The sequence below is a fragment of the Pogonomyrmex barbatus genome, unplaced genomic scaffold (assembly GCF_055798465.1).
Source record: "Pogonomyrmex barbatus isolate J1 unplaced genomic scaffold, ASM5579846v1 scaffold9, whole genome shotgun sequence".
Lineage (NCBI taxonomy): Eukaryota > Metazoa > Arthropoda > Insecta > Hymenoptera > Formicidae > Pogonomyrmex > Pogonomyrmex barbatus.
In genome coordinates, this window is record NW_028297193.1 from 2,266,751 (window position 1) to 2,287,776 (window position 21,026).

The 21,026-nt window shown below is 40.7% G+C and overlaps 1 protein-coding gene across 11 annotated transcripts; it reads left to right on the top strand.

Moving 5' to 3' along the window:
* The first annotated feature begins 652 nt into the window (after positions 1-652).
* hts (adducin 1-like protein hts) lies at positions 653-20,291 on the top strand. 11 transcript variants are annotated; one of them, XM_089084688.1, is made up of 15 exons: positions 6,923-7,057; positions 7,228-7,414; positions 7,509-7,891; positions 8,102-8,551; positions 8,644-8,780; positions 8,868-8,985; positions 11,575-11,688; positions 11,808-11,900; positions 12,131-12,326; positions 12,481-12,618; positions 12,748-12,819; positions 13,301-13,369; positions 18,192-18,259; positions 19,191-19,334; positions 19,905-20,291. In XM_089084688.1, the coding sequence occupies exons 1-14, from the start codon at positions 6,950-6,952 to the stop codon at positions 19,317-19,319; spliced, it is 2,262 nt and encodes a 753-aa protein (XP_088940814.1). In that variant the 5' UTR covers positions 6,923-6,949; the 3' UTR covers positions 19,320-19,334; positions 19,905-20,291. The 11 variants fall into 11 exon arrangements, with proteins under 11 accessions (XP_088940811.1, XP_088940809.1, XP_088940810.1 ...); XM_089084689.1 differs by having other exon boundaries at positions 19,206-19,334; XM_089084685.1 differs by lacking the exons at positions 18,192-18,259; positions 19,191-19,334; positions 19,905-20,291 and adding exons at positions 653-864; positions 14,402-17,757.
* The last annotated feature ends 735 nt before the right edge of the window (positions 20,292-21,026 follow it).

Genomic DNA, 21,026 nt, shown 5'->3' on the forward strand with positions numbered 1-21,026 from the left:
AAAATTAATAATTCCATGTGAACATTGATATTATTTAATGAAGATGTTATTAAGTTAATCGGAGCTTAATTAAACATACCTTAAAATAATTGCTTTTAACCTCATTATAGAAGCAAAAAAAGCTTGTTATTTCTTAAGTTACTTAAATACTTTTAAGTTAAAATATTAAAATAATATTAAAAAGATTATAATATTTTTTTTAATCATCTATTCTATCTTATTTATTCGTCTGTATCTCTTTTTCATCTGATATATAAAATTTTCATTATCTAAACTATCTATTTTAATATACATGTATTCGAATACAAGAGACGAATCTTGAGTATCGATTTTTGCACGATACCGATTGGTCTACAAAAGTTATCCGTCAATTGTTCATAGCGACCAATTACACTTGACAGTTACATCAGTGAAAAAAATCAAAATTTTCATATCACATTTACATTAATTTATTTAAAAAATTACGTAATCTTTTTTGATTGTATGATTGAAAAGAGACGTTGAAAAAAATAAGATTTTCAAATGCAGAAATAAAACAAAATCAACATTAAATGCTAGGGAGAAAGAGATTAAATTGCAGAGGCGTTGGTAGTCCTGTCCGCGAAAATTGCCATTATCGATGCTAGGTGGCGCCAGGAAGTTTGTCATCTTTGCGAAATCTCGTTCGACTGTCGTTCGATGGTCCGCGTATTCATGGCCCGTTTGAGACACAATCGTGCAGTGTTTACCCGGAAAGTGTCCACGATCGGTAACAGTGACCGGTAACCGTCAGCAGCTCAACGGCCCCGTAATCGATCCCGCGTGTTCTGGCCACGCGGCGCGAAACGGAGACGTCACGCTACACGATTCTAGCTGCGAGCTTCGGTAAGAAGCGCATGTGAGAGAGGAGGAGTGAGAGAGAGAGAAAGACATCGCGTCGGGAACGGTACCGCGCAGCTTTGTCGTGGTTTGTGGATGCGCGGACGGTAAATCTTGGCCTGCCGTGGCAGAGCGACGGCGGGAGGAATTTGTGCGGGAAATCGCCAGTCGAGAGGAGTGTCGGACCCGACGTCGTCGACGGAGGCAGAGAAAACAAGAAGCGGTGGCGGAGGCGGTGGCGGCGGCGGCGACAGTGACGGTGACGGTAGCGGCGAAGGGGGAGGTGGCGGGGGGAAGCTGTTCATCGAACGGAACAGCCGCGCGCGCGGAGGAGCGGCGATACGCGGAGCGCGGCCCGAGCTGCGTTCGTTGTACGGTTCGTGAAACGGGCGCGGGCATATCTCGGGAAAGGAGAAGGCGGTGGCTGGCGGCGATTCCTTGGTAGGTAAGTCCGCTTCGCCAACGTTACGCGCGGACGTCGCCGTCGCCCGCGACGACGACAACGACAACGACAACGACGAGGATAATGATGATGACGAGTGACGGCGATCCCGAGCTCGCGAACCGTAACTCACGGACGAAGTCGCTCCTGTTTGATCGCTCGCCGTTCGGCGCCCGACGATGAATGACGTAGGCGTGAGGGGTGTGTCGGCCTCTCCATCCGCACGGCGTCGCGTCGCGTCGCGACGCAATGTAACGCAACGCAACGCAATGCAAAGCAACGCGACGCGAGGTGATGCGACGCGACGTGGCCATGCGACTCTCCGTCGCCTCGTCGGGCGAGCCGCAACCGCTCCGTGGCGGTTCTTCGCTCCGAGTGTCAACGTCAAAGGAGAAAGAGAGAAAAAAGAGAGACACACATCGAGTTTCACGTTCTCGCGTTCCCGCCCGTCGATTCCGAACGGTCTCCCGAGACGCGGTTCCCCAAATTCGCATCCCTCCCCAAAAATGTCGCCATTTTCATCAGCATTGCCCTCCGTCAATTTTGTTCCTCACGCGCGGATTACCCCGTGATATCTCTTATCGCGTCTACGTATCTCGAGTACGCTCTCTCGCTACGCGCTGCTCTTGATGCACGGGCTAAACGTCGTCGTCGTCGTTGTCATCATCATCATCATCATCATCATCATCATCATCATCATCGTTGCGCTTGGCTAATTGTGTTCGTCCATGCCATGGAACTGCTGCCTTTTGAACTTGCCCGTCACGAGCGGATCCGGTGTGATATCATCGGGTTCCGTTGCGCCATGTCAGAAATAATTTCACATATTTCGTCGTTATAATCGAATTCCGCTGGAATTCTAAGCCACGACGCGCCCGGGTGCGAATAGGCTATAGATAGATCTATGGAGGGAGAGAGAAACAAAGAGGGAGGGAGGGAGAGAGTCACCGATTTCTCTCTCGATAATTCTTATATTCGTTTCGACGATTCGGACATTACAATATCTTCGATAATAAAGGCCACAACTTTGATTTAGAGACCTACATTCGCACTTGAGGCAATCGCTTCAGTGTTTCTTCAGTAAAAGCGTAGCGAAGTGAACACTGATGAATCATTCAACAGTGAAAAGAGATAAAAACTTATATATATATATATATATAAACTTGTATATAACTGTAATAAATAATATTAAGCTTTCGCTTAATATTATTTATTACAATTATTATAATCGACAATTGTATATTCATTCGGCGTGATTAATCATGTCTTTTTTTTATTGCATTTCTCTCTTTTTCTCTTCCTTCGTTGCCGTTACTTTCGTTTCTCGTAACACTGATATCGTTACAGGACGCTCGCTCGCTACGACGGGCGTAATCTACGATTAACCATGACGTCATTGCGTTAAGTGTCCGCCGTCCGGCGTCGAGCCGGTCGAGCGTCCGACGATAATCCGCATTCGTTTTGGCGTATGATGTCAGCATTAGTGGAGCGACAAACACATCCGCGACGCGATGCCATTTTGTCAAAGGTACGACGTCGATCTCTCCGCCGTTTCTCGATCGACCTGGCCGATTTATTATCATTGTGGAGGTTTATCGATCGCTCGTCCCGTTGCTCCCTAACAATTACGGGAACTCGGACGTCGATAACCCGACGAGCATAATTTGAGGGGGAAAATCGGTGACTTAAGGCAATGCACCTCTACGTTTAAGATCGTCCGAAGTAGGCTAGATCTTAAGGTCATCCAAGACCACATTTTAAACTATTTTAATCCTCTGTAATTCAAAATTTTTTCGCTTGAAAAAATTTACATAAGTAGCAAAAGTTGACCTTGAAGTATTGACTATTAATTTTTTAATGTTTTATTATTTAGAAATCAAAGTCCTGACTCCTTATTACAGATCAAATCAGATTATTTGGTTGTCAAGGAATGACATGCTACAATAGTAAAATATTATGATGAAAATAAAGTAAGATTTAAAAAAATAGATTTATGAATATGTAACTTTAAAGTTGATGGCATTATAGAGGATTAAATCTAAGATTGATCTACAAACATCCCCCTTTCTCCCCCCTCCCCCTCTTTCTCTTCTTCTGTCCTGAGGTTGATTTCGAGCAAACTCCGTTTAACTTAATCGGCGATTAACTTATCAAGTGGTACCTGTACCATTTTGTTAGCCTGGATAAGGTTATCAATTTTTGTTATCGTTTAACATGTAGAGAGAAAGATTAGAGACAACACATTATTGAGTTATGAAATTTTCTCAAGCGATTCTGCCGATTAAATTATCTTAATCGGCAATTAATTTATCGTGCAATATCACTATTTAAATCATATTATTAACAATGAGAATTAATTTCTTGCTGTAAAAAGAAAATTGAAGAGATAATAAATTATAGACTTGGAAATTTTTCTTTCATAAATTAATTGCCGATTAAGTTAAAATCGTTCTTGTCATTCATTTTTACTCAGTTGCCTTTAGTTTCGATTTAATTTACTTTTTATCTTTTTCTTTACTTCTCTGAACGAAATAAAGATAAAAGGCAAATTAAATCGAAATTAAAATTTATCAACGTTGAATCTAGAAATGAATATTAGAGATATGTTCGTAGTTGAATCTTAAGAGCAATCGAGATGCCGCACGATCCTTTCATCGGGTCCTTTCATGGATAGGATTTTAAGAGGATTTAGGATGATCCTAAATGCGAGATCGGACTGTGAATACCGCAGTTAGCGACACGGATGGTCGGCTACCTGACACCAGCAATACAATGAAGAGCTCGAACGAATCGACTCGGAAACCCCGTATCTCATCGGACCAGTAAACAAGTGCGATCCGCGGGAGGAACAAGCACGTGTGCAGGTGCACATGTACACACGCACGCACGCACGCACGCACGCACGCACGCACGCACGCACGCACGCACGCATGCACGTACGCATTGCGTACGATTCCATGGCTACGGGTTATACGTTGCGTAAGGGGCTAATCATCGTATCACGAGTCCCCACGTCGGGCGTCGCCACAGCACGGGTCGTTTCCAGCCTTTCCCTCTTTTTTTCTCTCTCTTTTTATCACGATTACTTCAACGTGCGGTCAACCGACGAAACGGGTACGGGATGAGAGACAGCGAAATTGACAGCGGAATCGAAACGCGCGAAATGTTGTCTGGCGATTATCCGTAGGCTCTGTAAGAACGCTTCTTTGTTGTTCCAGCGCTGCCTAAGGTGATTAAGCGAGGTAGGAAACCGTTGTGTACTCCGAACACGCGAGTCCTGGGACGAGAGGGAGAGGAGAGAGGAGGAGGGAGAGATTCGCGCCTCGGACGAGAAACGCGCGGATCGTGTCCGGCTCCGTCCCTGGTCCCTCTCTATTTTAAGACGAGGGACTCGCGGACTCGCGCGCCAGTAAGCGTAGCGAACCCGGTACCGCGATCGCTTTCATTCAGGACGCGGAGAGACCCGCATTGTCCCGTTATCATCCGGAGATAAGCGTTATTTACGAATGAGAGACAGTACGCGGCTCTCGCGGGAGGATGGGACTGTGCTGAAAGTCACCGCACAGAAGTCGCCGTTGTGCTCCTCGTTTCGCGCAATTGGAGAATTTCGCCGAATGCGAATTTTCGGGGAATTAATTTAAAGCGCGCGCGCGATCTCGCGCCAGTGATCTGTTACATTGTGGAAGAACCCGCCCCCTCCATCCCCTCTCCCCCTCGTCTGCTCGAGAAGATCGTTGTGGTCGAGCATTCGTTGTTCATGCGAATACGATTCACGTTGACGTAACGCCCTGTTTTTATTGTTCTCTGTCCTTTTTTTTTTTTCTTCCGATCGCCACTTGGTCAATATCGCGATCGATGCTGTCAACGAAGCCAAACGCGCGTATGCGAGGGACTTAAACGAAGCCACTTACGCCGAATGCCTCAACCCCTTAACATTAATTACCATCAATTCGCACCGAGCCACCGTTCACGGCCGCCTCTGCGTTTTTTTTTTTTTTTTTTTTTTTTTTTCCGAGTCGCGTTCCCGAATTGAACTCGGTCAGAGCGTATCGAAAGCGCATGTATCTTGGCTTGACGAAAGCGACTTGTTTGAGCGTCCCTCGTATTTGGCAAAAGTTCAAATGATGATGCCCTCCGAATAACCCGCGTTATTTTCGCGTTAGATACGAACCGCGTGCTTATGCACTCGTCTGCTGTTCGCACGAAGAAAAGGAAGCAACAATTTTTATATAAAAGAGCTAATATAATGATGAAACGCCGCGATGAGGTAATCGACGAATATAAATCTCAAACGCGCAACGCAGTGCCGAGTAAACAGAGTAACAGGCTCCTGGCTGTCTTTCATTCTCATGTCCAAGAGTCCATGGGATTATCGATTACTATCCCGCTAGAGTGTCAAGGAACACGAAACGAATATAAAACCGTGCGGAAGGGAAGAATTTGGTCGTACAATTGGACGGGTTTGATTGTGTTACGCGCTTGCGTGCTACGTAATCCTGCGGTCAACTATCATGCTTCTTTCTCTCTCTCTCTCTCTCTCTCTCTCTCTATCTCTCTCTCTCCCTCTCCCCCCCCTCCCTCCCTCTCTCCTCTTTTTTTACTTTGTTACATTGTTGCAGCGGAAATGCATACGTATGACGCACGGTTTTCCGGCACGGCAGCAGGAAGTTCAGGTCGGCGGACCGAATCGGTCTCGTTTGGGAGAAGCGGATTTGTCGATTTGCTACTTTCGTAGAGCGATCTCCTCGAGAGCGTGTATCGATCTCGGTACGCGAGAACGCGCGACGAGAGCCGCGAGGCGAAAGGGAATACATCTCGCGAATTAGAACGCGGTCGCGGCGCGCGACGTTAGCGATGCTCAGGCTAGCGAAACATTCAGCGTGGGATTTCCGGCCGACGGACGGCGGGGAGGGAAAAGGTGAAAAGCGCGCAACCGTAGGATGAGGACGCGCGTAGCCGGATATAATACGAGAGCGTGGAGTTGCGTGGAGCGATGCAGTACCGGTACTTGGCGTAAGGAAAGCCAAGCGGTGAACGACCGTTGACACAGATCCCGAGGCGGAGCGAACGTCGCGCGAGTAAAATAGCCGGCACAGTTGAGCATTCTATTTTACCGTCGTTAAACGAGACGATGCCCGCGAGCGTAATTAAGGAGGGAAGGGAGAGGAAAAAAAATCGAATCTCGGAAATCCCCTCCCCCCCGAAACCCACTCGCAACTCCGAACGAAGGGAGGAATGCACGCATACCCGATTCCCGGTATAGGGCCCCCCCCGCAACTTTATTGATCGCACACCGGTAAGGTGTCCATAGCTCGCATCGGATTCGGGAGAAGCGAGTATGAATGTGTGCACGCTTTTGTGTACACGCGAAACAGCAAGCAGCTGACGTTCTCGATCGAGAGAGCTTCGTTACTTTCAGTTTTTCGTTCTCATCGACTCTGCCGTTGTTCATTGTCCTTAGAATAGACGCGTTAGGAAATCTGTAATTGCCACGCGGAACGTGACGTTTCTCTTTTGTATATTTCTACCTTTAATATCTGATACATGATTTGGAAGAATTGATAAAAATCTATCAAGATTTCTGGTAGTTATTAGTGACGTTATACACGTGACATTTTACAGTTGCCGGTACTTGAACGAGGCTCGAAGATGGCAGACACGAGCCAGCAAGCGTTAAGCGAGCCACACACAAACGGAGTGATGGACGGTTTGACAGAAGAGGAAAAAAGCAAGATGAGACCCGCCGATATCGATGCGGTAAGTTTCACGGAATACGGCGGTTCAATGTCTCCTCGATAGTTAGAAATCGAGGAAAGTTCGGCGTGTGCAGTGATCGCTTATCTGAGATTCGCAGGAAAGGCTTGAAAAACAAGCGAGTGAATTCAGCGTGCGTGCGCTCTAAATAAGAGGATTTTATTCATTTGCAGGATATGAGAGAAATGGAGAGGAGAAAGAGGGTCGAGATGATGATGAATTCACGAATCTTCCGGGAAGAGTTGGAACGTATAATCGAGACACAGATGAAGGACGGTGCTGGACCCTCTGGTCTCCTGCAACAGATCTCGGATATGATGGGTGCACAGGGAGCCCGTTTCAATGGCAATGTGTTCAAAAGTTAGTTCTGGCCCGTTCGAGATTTATTATTTCGATCGTTCTCTCTCTTTCTTCACTTTGTATTCTGACTGATGATTTGTTTGGAAATATGCAGATTCAAATTGCGTCTTGCCTATCAACGATATACGCGGCGTGGAAAGCATGGGGTATGCTAAGGGCGAGAAATTGCTGCGGTGCAAATTGGCGGCGGTCTTCAGATTGCTCGATCTGTATGGATGGACACAGGGTGTCGGCGGGCAAATCACCGCCCGTCTCAATCAGGATCAAGAGCACTTTCTGGTGAATCCTTACGGGCTACTCTATCACGAAGTCACCGCCTCGAGTCTGATCAAGGTGGACATGCAGGGCGCGATCGTCGAGCAGGGGACGACGAACTTCGGCGTGCATGTCACTGGTTTCCAGTTACACTCCACAATACACGCCGCGAGACCCGATATCAAGTGTATTATTCATATTACTACTCCGTCCGTTACCGCTGTGAGTAAACGTTTCATCTCTGGTTTCTTCATTCTCCGATTCTCCGATGATTCGTTTCCCGCCTGTCTCGTATATCTTGCGTTATATTTTACGAGCGTTTGCATATTACGCTCGATTGCCGCGACATAACTTTAATAGTAATTGATGATGTAAATTTATTAGCTTTGCTTCGAAAGGAATTGACTGATGCACGCGTGACATGTTACGTAGGTCTCCTCCTTGAAGTGTGGATTGTTACCAATCGGTCAAGAGAGCATAGTAATAGGCGAAGTGAGCACTCATCAGTACATAGGAGGTTCCGTCGAGCCGGAGGAACGGGAGAAGATCGCTAGAAACCTCGGTCCGATCAATAAAGTTATGCTCCTGACGAATCGCGGCGCCCTTTGCTGTGGAGAGACAGTGGAAGAGGCATTCTTTAACGTTTATAATACCGTAGTCGCCTGCGAGACGCAACTGAAACTAATGCCCGCGGGTGTAGATAATCTAAGCCTTATCAGCGAGGAATCGAAGAAAGCTATATTCGAAGCATCGCGAAAACCACCGATCCCACAACAACAGAGCTCAGCGGTGGAATCGTCCGCTCTCGCGGAGAAACTCGAGAAGCGTTGGAGAATCGGTGGCGCCGAGTTCGAGGCCCTTATGAGAATGCTCGATAACGCTGTAAGTTCTATCCTAGAAAATCATTCGTCGCTATAATGTTCGAATGTCAAAATGTATAACATATCACGTTTCTTGTTACTTTTTTCTTTCAGGGATTCCGTACGGGCTATATATACAGAAATCCACTTGTAAAGGGAGAACCTCCGAAACCACGAAATGATGTTGAAGTTCCACCGGCTGTATCATCCTTAGGATATCTACTTGAAGAGGAAGAATTATACAAACAAGGGTAAGTTTTTATTTTTCTTTGATTCAGATATATTTTGTCCTGACGCAAGAGCAGTCAAGACTTTCTCTTTTTTTTTTTCTTAAACAGACTGTGGAAAGGCGGACGTAAAGGCACAGACAGATCCCGTTGGTTAAATTCGCCAAACGTTTACCAAAAAGTTGAGATCCTGGAAACTGGAACACCTGATCCTAAAAAGATCACCAAGGTAGAAGTCATTACTTTTGAGAATAAGACCGACTAATTATTTACTCATTACCGCGCGATTTCGCTCGAAATGCTAAATCTAACATAAGCACTCTTATTTCACAATTATAATCGCGTATTGTGGCTGCTAATCGGATTACGACTTGCGTAATAACGAAGGAGGAAAGCTTTAAATGTGTCAAGTGCAAAAAATTAAATAGTTATGATATTAATATATAAAAAAACAGTTATGACATATATTGATATATTACACATATATATATATATATATATATATATATATATATATATATGTAAAATTATTTATCAGATTTATTTTTGTTTAATTTAATTTGAGAATAAAATTCTCTTTTAGACTCTGGTAAATATTTCAGTTTGCGATTATATTTGCTTTAATCAAAAGAAAACATTTTGTCGATATTGAAGTTTCGTGAACTTTAATGCCATGATAACTGATTATGATTCCTTGGTTTGTTTTCCATGAATAATAGTTTTATTTTATCGAACAATGTTGAAGATATTTTTAGTGGTGATTAAGAAAGACAGTACGCATATTTACGGCCGTAAATAGATAGTATATTCCTATACGCAATGCAACGTGATGCATTGATTATTCCGTTTCCAGTCAGCAGTCTGTTGCATTTTATCATGCTATTTAATTTTATTTGAATTTAGTTTTATTCTATAAATAGATATCAGTAGCAGATATCACACTAGTTAATCACAATTATTTATATAAATTCCATGCATTCCAATGTGCCATTAGTTCTCAATATTAACTGCTGATACCTTTTACATTATTATTTTAATTTAGGAATGTTTTATTGGCTAAACAATATATCAAATATTGATGTTGATTATAATACATACTGACACAGTATACATATATATATATATATATATTGCTCTTTTGAAACTATAGATATAAATATAACTCTTGTTATAATAGAGAGCTTGATTGATATTACTTGACAAAAGCTTATTAACGCGATATAACGAATTATTTGAAAGTTCAAAGTTGGAGCAAGAAATCACATTTTTAAATGCTATGTAATGACCAATATATATATGTGCGTGTGTGTGTACGCACGTGCGTGTATGTGATTTATATAAACATGGGTCATTTAATAACGTAGTATTATCATGTTTATTAAAGTTAATTAAAAATTAATTTTAATGTAAATTTTCGACATGTGCAATGTGTTTCATATGAAGAATATTGATTAACATGATTTGTTATTAGTACGTTGTTCTTTAGTTAATATATTGAAATAAACTGATAACAAACATTAAAAAGCTTTGCACGATAATCAATGTTAGATAATTTTTTATTTCAATTTGTTACTGATCGAGGAATTTTATAAATAAGATGACTTTTTTTATTACATTTACCTGCGTTTCAAAGCTTTATTGATATTTGATCAAATAAATTACTCATTTTTTTAAATTATAAAAAAAATGTTTTTTTAATATATAACTATTTAATAAATGAGGAAAGATAATCTTATAGTAATGTATCGTAAGAATAATAGGAAAATATAAAACATGCAAAATGAGGATAAGAATGAGGGCAAGAACAAAAATTACGGAACATTAACATGTTGAATTCCAGTCAATCGTTAGTATAAGTATATTTATATATAAGATATTAACGACTGTTCTTCTGTAGCCTCTTGATGTTTGAATAAAGTTATACATGCTGTTTAAAGAGGATGATTATATTAACTTTAATGAAACTTCAACTTTAAAAGCGTTCCAAGCACTATTCATAGCCTGCAGATGCTATGTTAATAAATTTAGCGCTTATAATACGATGCGAAGTTACGTGTATGTTACCGTCTATAATATATTTATTGACACCAATTATATGATTCTAAGACTATCTACCCTACAAGATTACCTTCCATCAAGAATAATATTATGTACAATTTCGGGATAAATATTTTGTATGTGTATATATGCACATATACTCACAAATTGAAGTATAAGAATTTTGTGATATTTTATTCCGATTGTAAGGCAAGAATAAAATAGTGATTTAATATATTATATCTTATCGTAATTGCGTGCTTAACTTTCGGACGTATTTTTATCATATATGTAAAACATATACAAGTGTTTCTCACGACTCTGTATGAATGTGTGCCTGATCTCATCTTCAAGATCTCGTTGGCTTGGTTACACTGAGCCCACTGCATTTACAAAACCAGATCGAGTGACCCTACACATTTCGCAAATTTAAACTGTCTTCTCGAAAATAAATGTTAGATGTAACAATTAATATTGTCAAATTTTCGAGTTGCACATTGTATATAATTGTATTATGAATTTTATTTTGAATCGCTCGTGAGTATATTGTTGTATAATTTATGTAAAAGCAAGCTACAAATTGTAATACATAGCTGAAATGCAAAATTTTAATGCTATTAAAAACATATTTAACAGTTTAACTATTTTGGAATCTAATCTAAAAGGGAGGAAAATATGTAGCAGGCACACATAGCATGCAAGAGTCTTATCTTATGTTAACATAATTGTTTCTTACAATGATTTGAAGGGGGTCGGACTAATGTTCTGGTTTTGTGTGCAGTGGGTGTCTGATGGATCTCCTACCCATAGCAGTACACCAGTCAAGATAGACAGTGCTCTTCAGTTTGTTCCGAAAAATACCAACCCAAAAGAATTCAAACAAATACAACAACAGGTAAGTATTACTAATCATATTTGTATCACTTGCCACATTTCATTTCTCTCTTTGCTCTCTTCTTATATCAGCCAGTTTGCATAAACGGAACTATAAAAGTTCGATTTTCGTCTCTCTAGATTAAAGATTACCGACGAGCAGAAAAGATATCGGCTGGCCCGCAATCCCACATATTAGAAGGTGTATCATGGGAGGAAGCTAAGAAAATGCAGGTACACAAGTTTAAACATCAAATCTTTTTCTTGAACCAATTCGAATCGAACCAGTTAGATTTATTTTATTTAACAAATCTAGCAAAAAAAGAAGAAAATTTCCTATTAAGTAGCTGGTTTGAGCTTGAATACGATTGCAACGATAGCATCTTTCTAGCTATTAATTATTTTATAAATTCCTGCAGACAGTGTATGTTATCTTTAACTTGTGTATACTCATTGTTTACAAGGACGCGACAATTAGCGGTACCGGCGAACAAGTAGTTTTAGTAGGAGCCGCTAGCAAGGGTATTATACAGCGTGGTTTCCAACACAATGCGATGGTGTATAAGACACCTTATGCCAAAAATCCTTTTGACGCCGTCACGGATCAAGAATTGGATCAATACAAGAGAGAAATCGAACGCAAACAAAAAGGAGATCCTTGTTAGTTCCATTCATCACTTATCTCGTCCAGTTCTTTTTTGCCCCCTGTATTTGCATGCATCTTGTATCTGTATCCTGTATCTTAGAATTACCCCCCCCTTAATGTTCACTGGATGTTAAACGGGGCCATTAATATTACCTATTCTGTAAATAGACGATGAGTCACAATCAGAATCCGAGGCCTTGTCGTCCTTTAACATCAGTCGTGCGACGCATGAATCCAGCACTGCCAAGAGTCCTATTCAGTCACCGGTTTCTGTTACTTCGGAAACGGAGGAGGAGAGTAGAGACGGTAAATTCATGTGCTTAATTCATGAACGGGTTTCCATACAGTGTGATGGACTGTATCGCGTTTCGATCTTCGATACATTTTTATTTTCTGCGTCATTAACGAATACTCGCGTGTACTCCTTTGCTACAGAACCCCGAATATTGCGAATAGAAACGAAACAAGTGCCTGCGCCGAGTCAACCCGAAGTTGTGTTAAGCGATGGTGAGTCTTTCCTCTAAGTTTTTTTTTCTTTTTTTTTCTGAATCTTATCTCAAGTAAGTGTTACATCATATCGTCAGCTTGCGTAGATATTTTAACGAGTAATTAGCAGAGAGTTGTGTGTTACGATGAGACGTTTGATTTATTTCTTAAAACTCCGACTCTTGCATGGTCTTAGCTTTTTGTTGGCGGGCAATCCACATGACTTTTGCATTTCTATCTTCATAAGAAATCATTAATTTTTTATAACGCAGCACGTTTGCATATATTACAATTGCACAAAAAGATATACGGTTTTGCACGAGTTAGTCGGTGTTTATCTATTGTTATGATAATGTCCAGTGTGGTTTACAAGATGAATATACGATATACTTCGATAATCAGACGTATAGCATTATCGAACGTCATGATATCGTAACTCGAGAATTATTATTTCACTGATGAACAGGTGTGAACCGTATACGTATTTATTTTTGATATGCAGTGTATGATGCTACTACAGAATTCCTTAATGAGATGCGCAAAACGACTGAGCGACAAAGCAATTACAAAGGTGAGTTTTATTCTACGGGCAATGAGGATGAATTTAATCCATCATTCCGAGATAGTTTCTTTCCTGCGCGTTTACGATGTTCGACTGAATGAATCGTATTCGACGTTATATTTATAAAATAATAAAACGTCATGCAATTTCTTAGCAACGAATGGAAAATGATTAATTTTAAAGAGCTTTGTGAAATTTATGAATAAGTACAGTCCAAGAAATACGTTATCTTCAGTTTAACTTCGTACATAATTTTCGTACGATTTAATTGATCTCGTTTGATTGTGAAACACATAACGTCCGGTTTAAGCTGCACCTTTTCCGGTATAGAATATGCTCCCTATCCGCAATTATAACTGCATAAACTGCATGCACATACATCAAAGTTGAAACGAATACATTCGTTTTCAACTCATCTGGTACGCAAAGCCATCAAGTTTGTTATGTTTTTGCCTATGTATACAAGCATGTGTTTCGAAGGCTTTCTCATCCTCTTTCGTCACTCGAAATAACAACTTTAAATTATGTGCACCAATAACTGACATTCATGCATTTTTATCTTGTTTTTTTCTCTGTTTTTATAAGGGATTTTGAAAACTCATATCAATTCATCAAAGATGTGATTTTGAAACTTAAACTTTTTTTTTTTTTTTTAACGGGAAATTAAAATATGATAAGTGAGCAGAATTTTTATTCGTACTCAGACTCAAGATAGTTGCTCTAAAATTTGTTCTCTTTTTTTATAATAATATAAAAATTAAGCAAATCGGTGAATAATTCAGAATAAATAAAAGAGCGAATTTGCACGCAATAATATAATCATAGTGTAAAGAGATAATACAACATAAAAAATACTTGATTAGAGATAGCAGATATAATAATCGCCTATCTATTTCGAGCGCAGCATAAACGACGAAGAAGACTCGCGAATGATGAAGAATATCTAAGTAATTGTGAACATATTCTCCATCTCTCCAAAACGAGCAGATCGATCGATCATTCTCCATGTCTGAGATGTACATTTGGACATAATGCTTGCAGATTGCGAAGTAACCAGCAATTACAGCAGCATGAGCAACGAGCGTGCGCGAATGTACTGCGGCCGGTGGTTTCCTGAACATTCTTACGATTGTCCCCGTTTGGAGAACGTTAAAATTTCAACGATCGCCGAACGAAAGAAACCTTTCCTAGTCACACATTCAAAAATATCCGTTAAGCAAAACCAAGTCGAATTGAACACGATTGCTCGAGACGAGGCTTTAAGATCGCGCTACGAAGCGAGACGAAAGTTTTTCGAGGATCTCGAACGTCAAAACAGTTCGGTGGACTCGATCACGTTGTCGAAGACGAAGGTGACGAATGCAAGTAACGGAGAAAGTAATGAATTAATGTCCGAGAAAAATTTCACGGTGGGTCTGAAAAATTCACGCGTTCGCTCTGCAGAATTGTTCGACACGGATACGAAAAAACGTGTCGAAAATTTGAACGGCGAGATGCAATTAAACGATAACGACGCGGTGCATTCTGTGAAATGGGGGAGTATCGCACAGCCGAGTTTCGTTACATGCATTAACATAGAGAAGACAACGCCGCGTTCACTTAATATCGTGCCCTATATAAATGGCGACAGTCGGATAGGGGAGGCAACAGAACATCATGAAAAGGCCGAAAGTCTAACAATCGAGACGATTGCCTCTGTAAAAACGGAGTCCTTAGTAACTCTAGATAAATCGGACTTGACGATTGACGTGAATAACGAGGACCAACAGCGTACATTAACAGCAACAACGGCGACGAACGCGGAAGTGACACTTGTGCGCAGCTGCGCTGACACATTTCAATGCGATAACAGCGATAATGAGGAAAACTCACGACCGTTGAGCGATTTATCTTCTAACAACTGCGACGGGTATTCCATCGATCGTTATGAATGCGATGAAGATAAAGAAGCGTCGGCAGATAAGGAGTTGAACAGCGAGCAGAAGTCGTCGGCGGAGCTGAAGAAACAAAGCGTACAATCGTGGATCGAGAGCTCCATGTGTGAGAGCAACTTTGCAAACAGCACGGAGACCGATCCGTACGAATCGTACTGCGACGATATCATAAAGATCGTCGAGAGCATCGACGTGAATATCTCCACGTCGAGAACAGAATTGGACGCGTTGCCCGACACGGATCCCTGCGTCAAGTACAATCTGGACTCGACGAACATGAGTCTCATTTACAGCCTGACGCCGCCGGCGGCTGTCGACCAGGAGAGCGGAAACGACGATACCTCGTGCGACTTGGCGGAACGTTCGTCGGAGTGGCAGTCCGATTTAACGAGAAGCGATAACGACGAGGCGCTGAGCGATTACATATGGATAGAGCCAACGACGAAGGCGAATTGCGTCAAGTTCGCGCGAGGTCATAGGTCGTCGAGCGGCAGCAGCAGCAGCTGCATGGAACTGGAACAGCCCGTGTCCGACAGGTACTCGGCGAGCGGTTCCGACATACTCGAGCTACCGAGCTGCACGATCCGCGAGCTAAAAGACATCGACGGCGAGGTTTTCCACAATGGCATCAATGAATCTGCCAACGAGATCATCGCTGATCTCAATGCGTCCGATGAAATACCACCGTCGTCGTACGACGCTTTGGAGGCCGCGCAGCAGATCATCGCCGAGATTATCGAGTCTATTTACGTTCTGCTATATCTAGATTCCTCTATTTACGATCTCGGCGTCGTGAAGGAAATCGTGCGCAACTTGATCGACAGCTATCAGCACGAATGCCTGGTCGTGGAGGCTGCCGATCGAGCTTGCATGTCAGATGTCTTGGCGACAACGATCGACAACGATAATATTTGTCGAGTCAAAGATTTCCTGGGGAATTTATCGTCAGATAATTACGATAATCAAAATCAAAATTGCGAAACGGGGGGGGCGATGCGCGAGACGAAGAATCGCGAAGAATCGCCCGCCGTGATCGAATTCTGCACCGTAGCGAAAAAGCTGCCGGTCATTATCGAGAATAATACTCTGGAATTGAATTTCCGCGTTGTCAAAGTCTCAACAGACGAATACGCGGACTCGTTGCCAGGTGCCTGTCGGATATTCGCTGAGGACTCCGTTAACAATCGCGGTAAAATTAGAACCGGTAAAACTAGGAGCGGCGAAAGCGCAATCGCGATAAGATCGGAAGTAGAAACGTGGCCGTGCAGTCGATGCTCTTACTGTCGCGAGGAGGAGGAGGAGGAGGAGGAATCGATTAGGGAGAAACTGAATTGTTTGACGCCGATAAGCGAGGAGCCGGACGAAGTTTCGCGTGAGGCCGTCGATTCTATCGCAGCTGCTTTGAGAAACCCCGAAGACGTTATCGAAGAAAGTCCGGCGGCGAATTACGCGAGAGAGACCATTTCTCTCGATGACACTTACACGATCTCCGAAGTCAGCTCCATCATTATCTCCGATAACGAAACGAACGATCTCGAGGAACGGTGCGACATTTGGGATTCGTCTGTAGATTGTATGTCGTATTCCTACGAGACTAAAGAATTTATGCGTTTGGAGAAAGCTCTCGCGGAGAATTCACGATTAAGCACGTAGCGTTTTGTTCGTTTTTTCTTTTTCTTTTTTTTTTTTTTTTGTTAGACGACATCATGTTTTTAAGTGCTTGTTTAATTGAATTATCGAAGAATTATAAGAAAATAGGGTTTTGACGATTGATTCGTCGATATACGTAACCGCGTCGGTTGCGTAAAATTGTTTAAAATATTTTTTTCTCTTAATATTCAGCGTCTGTGCGAAGGACGTCATGCGACATCGAATAGTTTATATATATCGAGCTTGCATGCGATTTCGTGTGCGCTTATTTAACTTGTTCGGCGATCTTTTACATGTCTTAAACCGTCTTGAAAAAGGGATTCACTTCTTTGTATAAGCACGCATACAAACGTTAGATGTTGAGAAACATTATTTTATTATCTGTTAAGTTTCGACGATTCTATCTTTTCTTATAACTTTTATAACTTTACCTTTATGCACGAACAAAAGCTCATCACCTGCGTGGTCGACTTTAAGCACACGGAAGATAATTTTGACAATTTCTTATCGTGCGAATCGACATTGACGTATCATTTATTTTTTAATTTTATTTTTTTTTCTTTTTGGTAACTTGTGACTTAAAGAGACGAAAGATTTCATTGTTCAGTGCAATATATTAATTCCATTTATTTTCTTGATACCAATGAGTTTAATCGATTGTTACATTACGCGCTTACATTGCTTTCTTCTAATCATATTGTAACTAACTATAAGTTAATTTACATTGCGTAACTTACATTCATATAACACATTTTTGAGTATCTAACAGAATAATTTTAAAAAGTGTTCAATTATATAAAAGTTTGCACATAAGTTTGCTTCTTATCATTTTTCTACAACCATCTCTATTCGGACCCGCATTGATCCTCATCATTTATCTCGCTATTCTTTCAATGATGTCACACGCATCCTGCAAGCTACAAATGGTCGATGCTAAAACGTGTTTGCTTTGGAATGTTTGATTTTACATAACGAATTCACGAGCGAGTACACTCTTGCAAGTATAAACCAACATCGCTTCGCAAAAGGTAAGGTCTCTGTCTTTTTTTTCTCGCTTTTCTACAATGAAGTATGATGATACATAATACTATCTATATATATATATATAGACGTAATAGGATTAATTTTAATCCTTTGGCTTAGATTGTCTTAGAACGATACGGCTTTCTTATTATCATTGGATTCGATTATCCTATTGTAATAATCTAAAGATTCACGTTCTGAACAATTTATTATTTATGTTTTAGGAGAGAATACTGTAAATGGTGATCACTCGGACGCTCATCACAGTACTTTTTCGCAAAGTAGCAAGGAGGTTTGTCGCAATACTTTTAATATCAAAATCACCGCTATATCATATATCATATGCGGAGAATCGGTCTATAATGCATTAATTTCTCGAGTCTCATTATATATTCCGAGTGATTCTTGGTTATATATTAATACTCAAGTGAATCTAGAGTCTAAAAAAAAATATTATATGAATGTTAATTGTTTATTTTCAGAATTATAACAAATGAAAGTAAATATTTAAAGTATTTGTCATCTGTAACTTATTTCTTTTTCAAGAAATAATATTAATTATATGTGCACTTTTTAAAATCTTAAATTCATTCTTTTATATTTTTGATTCTAGATTCACTCTCTAAAGTCTTGACGTATAATCAAAAATTGCTACGTGTAAATATCCTTTTAAAATTCTGGAATGATAATAGAGCTAGACACGTAGCTATCTCTGCTACATACGAATAAATAATCTTTTTACATACACTTCGAATCGTAGCTTAAGAGCAAAGAAAGAGCAAAGAATAAGTTCGTCCCTTTAAAGAAGAAATCGTTTGAATTTTTATCAATTTAAAAATTCGTATAAATCTCCGCATATATCGGATTGCTTTCACTACCACACTGTATCACATTTCTCATGCATATTTAACACCTGGGAGCGCTGTTTTCATAATAAAATATGGGATAAGACATTTCTAGATCTACAACGATAAGAATCGTCATAAAAGACATAACGTATCTCATTCGAGCGAATTATTGCTTTACTGCATCGATTTTCACGACACAGCCACATTGCTCAGACATAGCCGTTCATAGATTTGCTTTCTACAAACTCTTCTATTGTACCGGTTTGCATGCGACCAGATAATTGGCTAATAGAACAATTAAGCGAGAAAGTTCGGCGCTCTATGCATGTGCATGCAGAAAGGTTTATGGTTACGGTTGGGACCTTCCGTGTTAAGGGTTCCATGTCGCAGGATGTGAGCGTTAGCGAGGAATCGCCAAAGAAGGAAAAGAAGAAGAAGAAGGGCCTTAGGACGCCATCTTTCCTTAAAAAGAAGAAGGAAAAGAAGAAGTCGGTCGAGGCGTAGGTAGTCGTAGCTCAGGTAAGTGTTATCGGATTAATTTATCTATCTCTGGATTTTAATATCGACATAAAGAGTATGAGAACCTACGCACATTCGTGAACGAATAATTTTAAGAATCTGTTGAACATTGTTATCTCTTTCTTATGAACGTTAATATGCTTATGCTAGAACGTTTCTTACAATTTTTGACTTATGGATTGTCTTACGACCGAGCGAGTCGCTATTTCTCTTCTTTATTAATATTAATTGTAGTTTTGTAAACTACTGCTGCTCTTCGATAAATAATAAAAGAAAGTAAAGTTTTTAGTAAATTACTCGCTCGATCGTTTTAGTCGTTTTTCTCGTAGTTTGATTTCTTGATCCTGGGCGTTGCTCATTGAAGGTATGGAAGAAAAGCCAAAGCTTTTCCGTTAGAGATTAGACGCGCTCGCGCTAAATTTCACTCATATGAATGCAGCGAAGATCAAATCATGTTTTCTAGTAGAATTACATTCGCGCAAATATATATGTAATGTCATATATGTTATGTCGTTTGTAGCGAGACATGTCGAAATGTTACTGATGTTGAGTTATCATCTGTATTTCCAGACACTGCCACAAGCAAAAGCTTCTCGTAAATAAAAAAAAAAACGAACATGCAAGTTTAAATTCAAGATCGAAGCAAGCTCGGTTTAAAATAAAGGATGAGATTCGACGAGTAACGAAACATAGACGAAGATGAGTGGAAGATGAAACGAGGGTGGATGGAGGTGCGCGGGAAATAAGAGAAATCGAAGCGAACGAGCAACAATCAGCATCTTTCCAGGACTCAAGACTGCCATCGCATTACGTCTACGATAAGGAAACTATATTGTACTGTTAATGTTTTTACGTTTTTAATTTGTTAAGCGTCGCGCTAATGTATTTAATCCGCTATTTAATTTTGCCTCTCCTATCCCGTTTGTGTGTAACGCAATAAAGAGTTACATATGCATACTTTGCGACGAAGAAAGAAAAAAAGAAAAACAGACCGATAGAAAATGAGAGGGACTGAGAGGCGTCATCATTATTGCCGTCTTTATTATTTTATTCGCCAATATCTCAATGCCGTTGCCGTTGCCATTGTAATTCTCGTCGTTCTCTTTTGCCCGTCGTCGTCGTCGTCGTCGTCGTCGTCAACGTCAACGATATCGACGTCAATGTCATCATCGTCATCGCTGCCGCCGTCGTCGTCTTCGTCGTTATTAACATCATCATCATCATCATCATCATCATCATCATCATCATCATCATCATCATCATCATCATCATCATCATCATCATCATCATCATCATCATCATCATCATCATCATCATCATCATTATCGTCATCGTTATCGTTATCGTTATCGTTATTATTGCCGCCATCGCCATTATCATAGTCACTCTCGTCATCGTTGTCGACGTTGTTGCTATTATGGTCATCGTTGCTATTTGCTTCTATCCTATTTTTTCCTCTATCTCAAGATTATCTCGATTCTTTGATTGTAACTGATAATTTTTAGATTAGAGGAAAAATTTCGCATGTGGTTCTCCCTTTAAACGTAGGGATGATGGTATGCAATTGTTCGCGGGGTGTAAACTTTATATACGCGAATATTGATCGGATACGAAAACGTATTATATTTCGAATGGATTCGATTGGATTCCACTGGGCGATACCTGAATCAGCTTTATCGCGAAGAAAAAGAA

What these genes read in the sequence shown, in the direction of transcription:
- hts (XM_089084685.1), top strand. Translation starts at nt 6,950, where the DNA reads ATGGCAGACACGAGCCAGCAAGCGTTAAGCGAGCCACACACAAACGGA. An exon ending in TCAAACAAATACAACAACAG is followed by an intron (nt 11,689 to 11,807) that starts GTAAGTATTACT and finishes TCGTCTCTCTAG; the next exon opens with ATTAAAGATTACCGACGAGC. An exon ending in GGAGGAGGAGAGTAGAGACG is followed by an intron (nt 12,619 to 12,747) that starts GTAAATTCATGT and finishes CCTTTGCTACAG; the next exon opens with AACCCCGAATATTGCGAATA.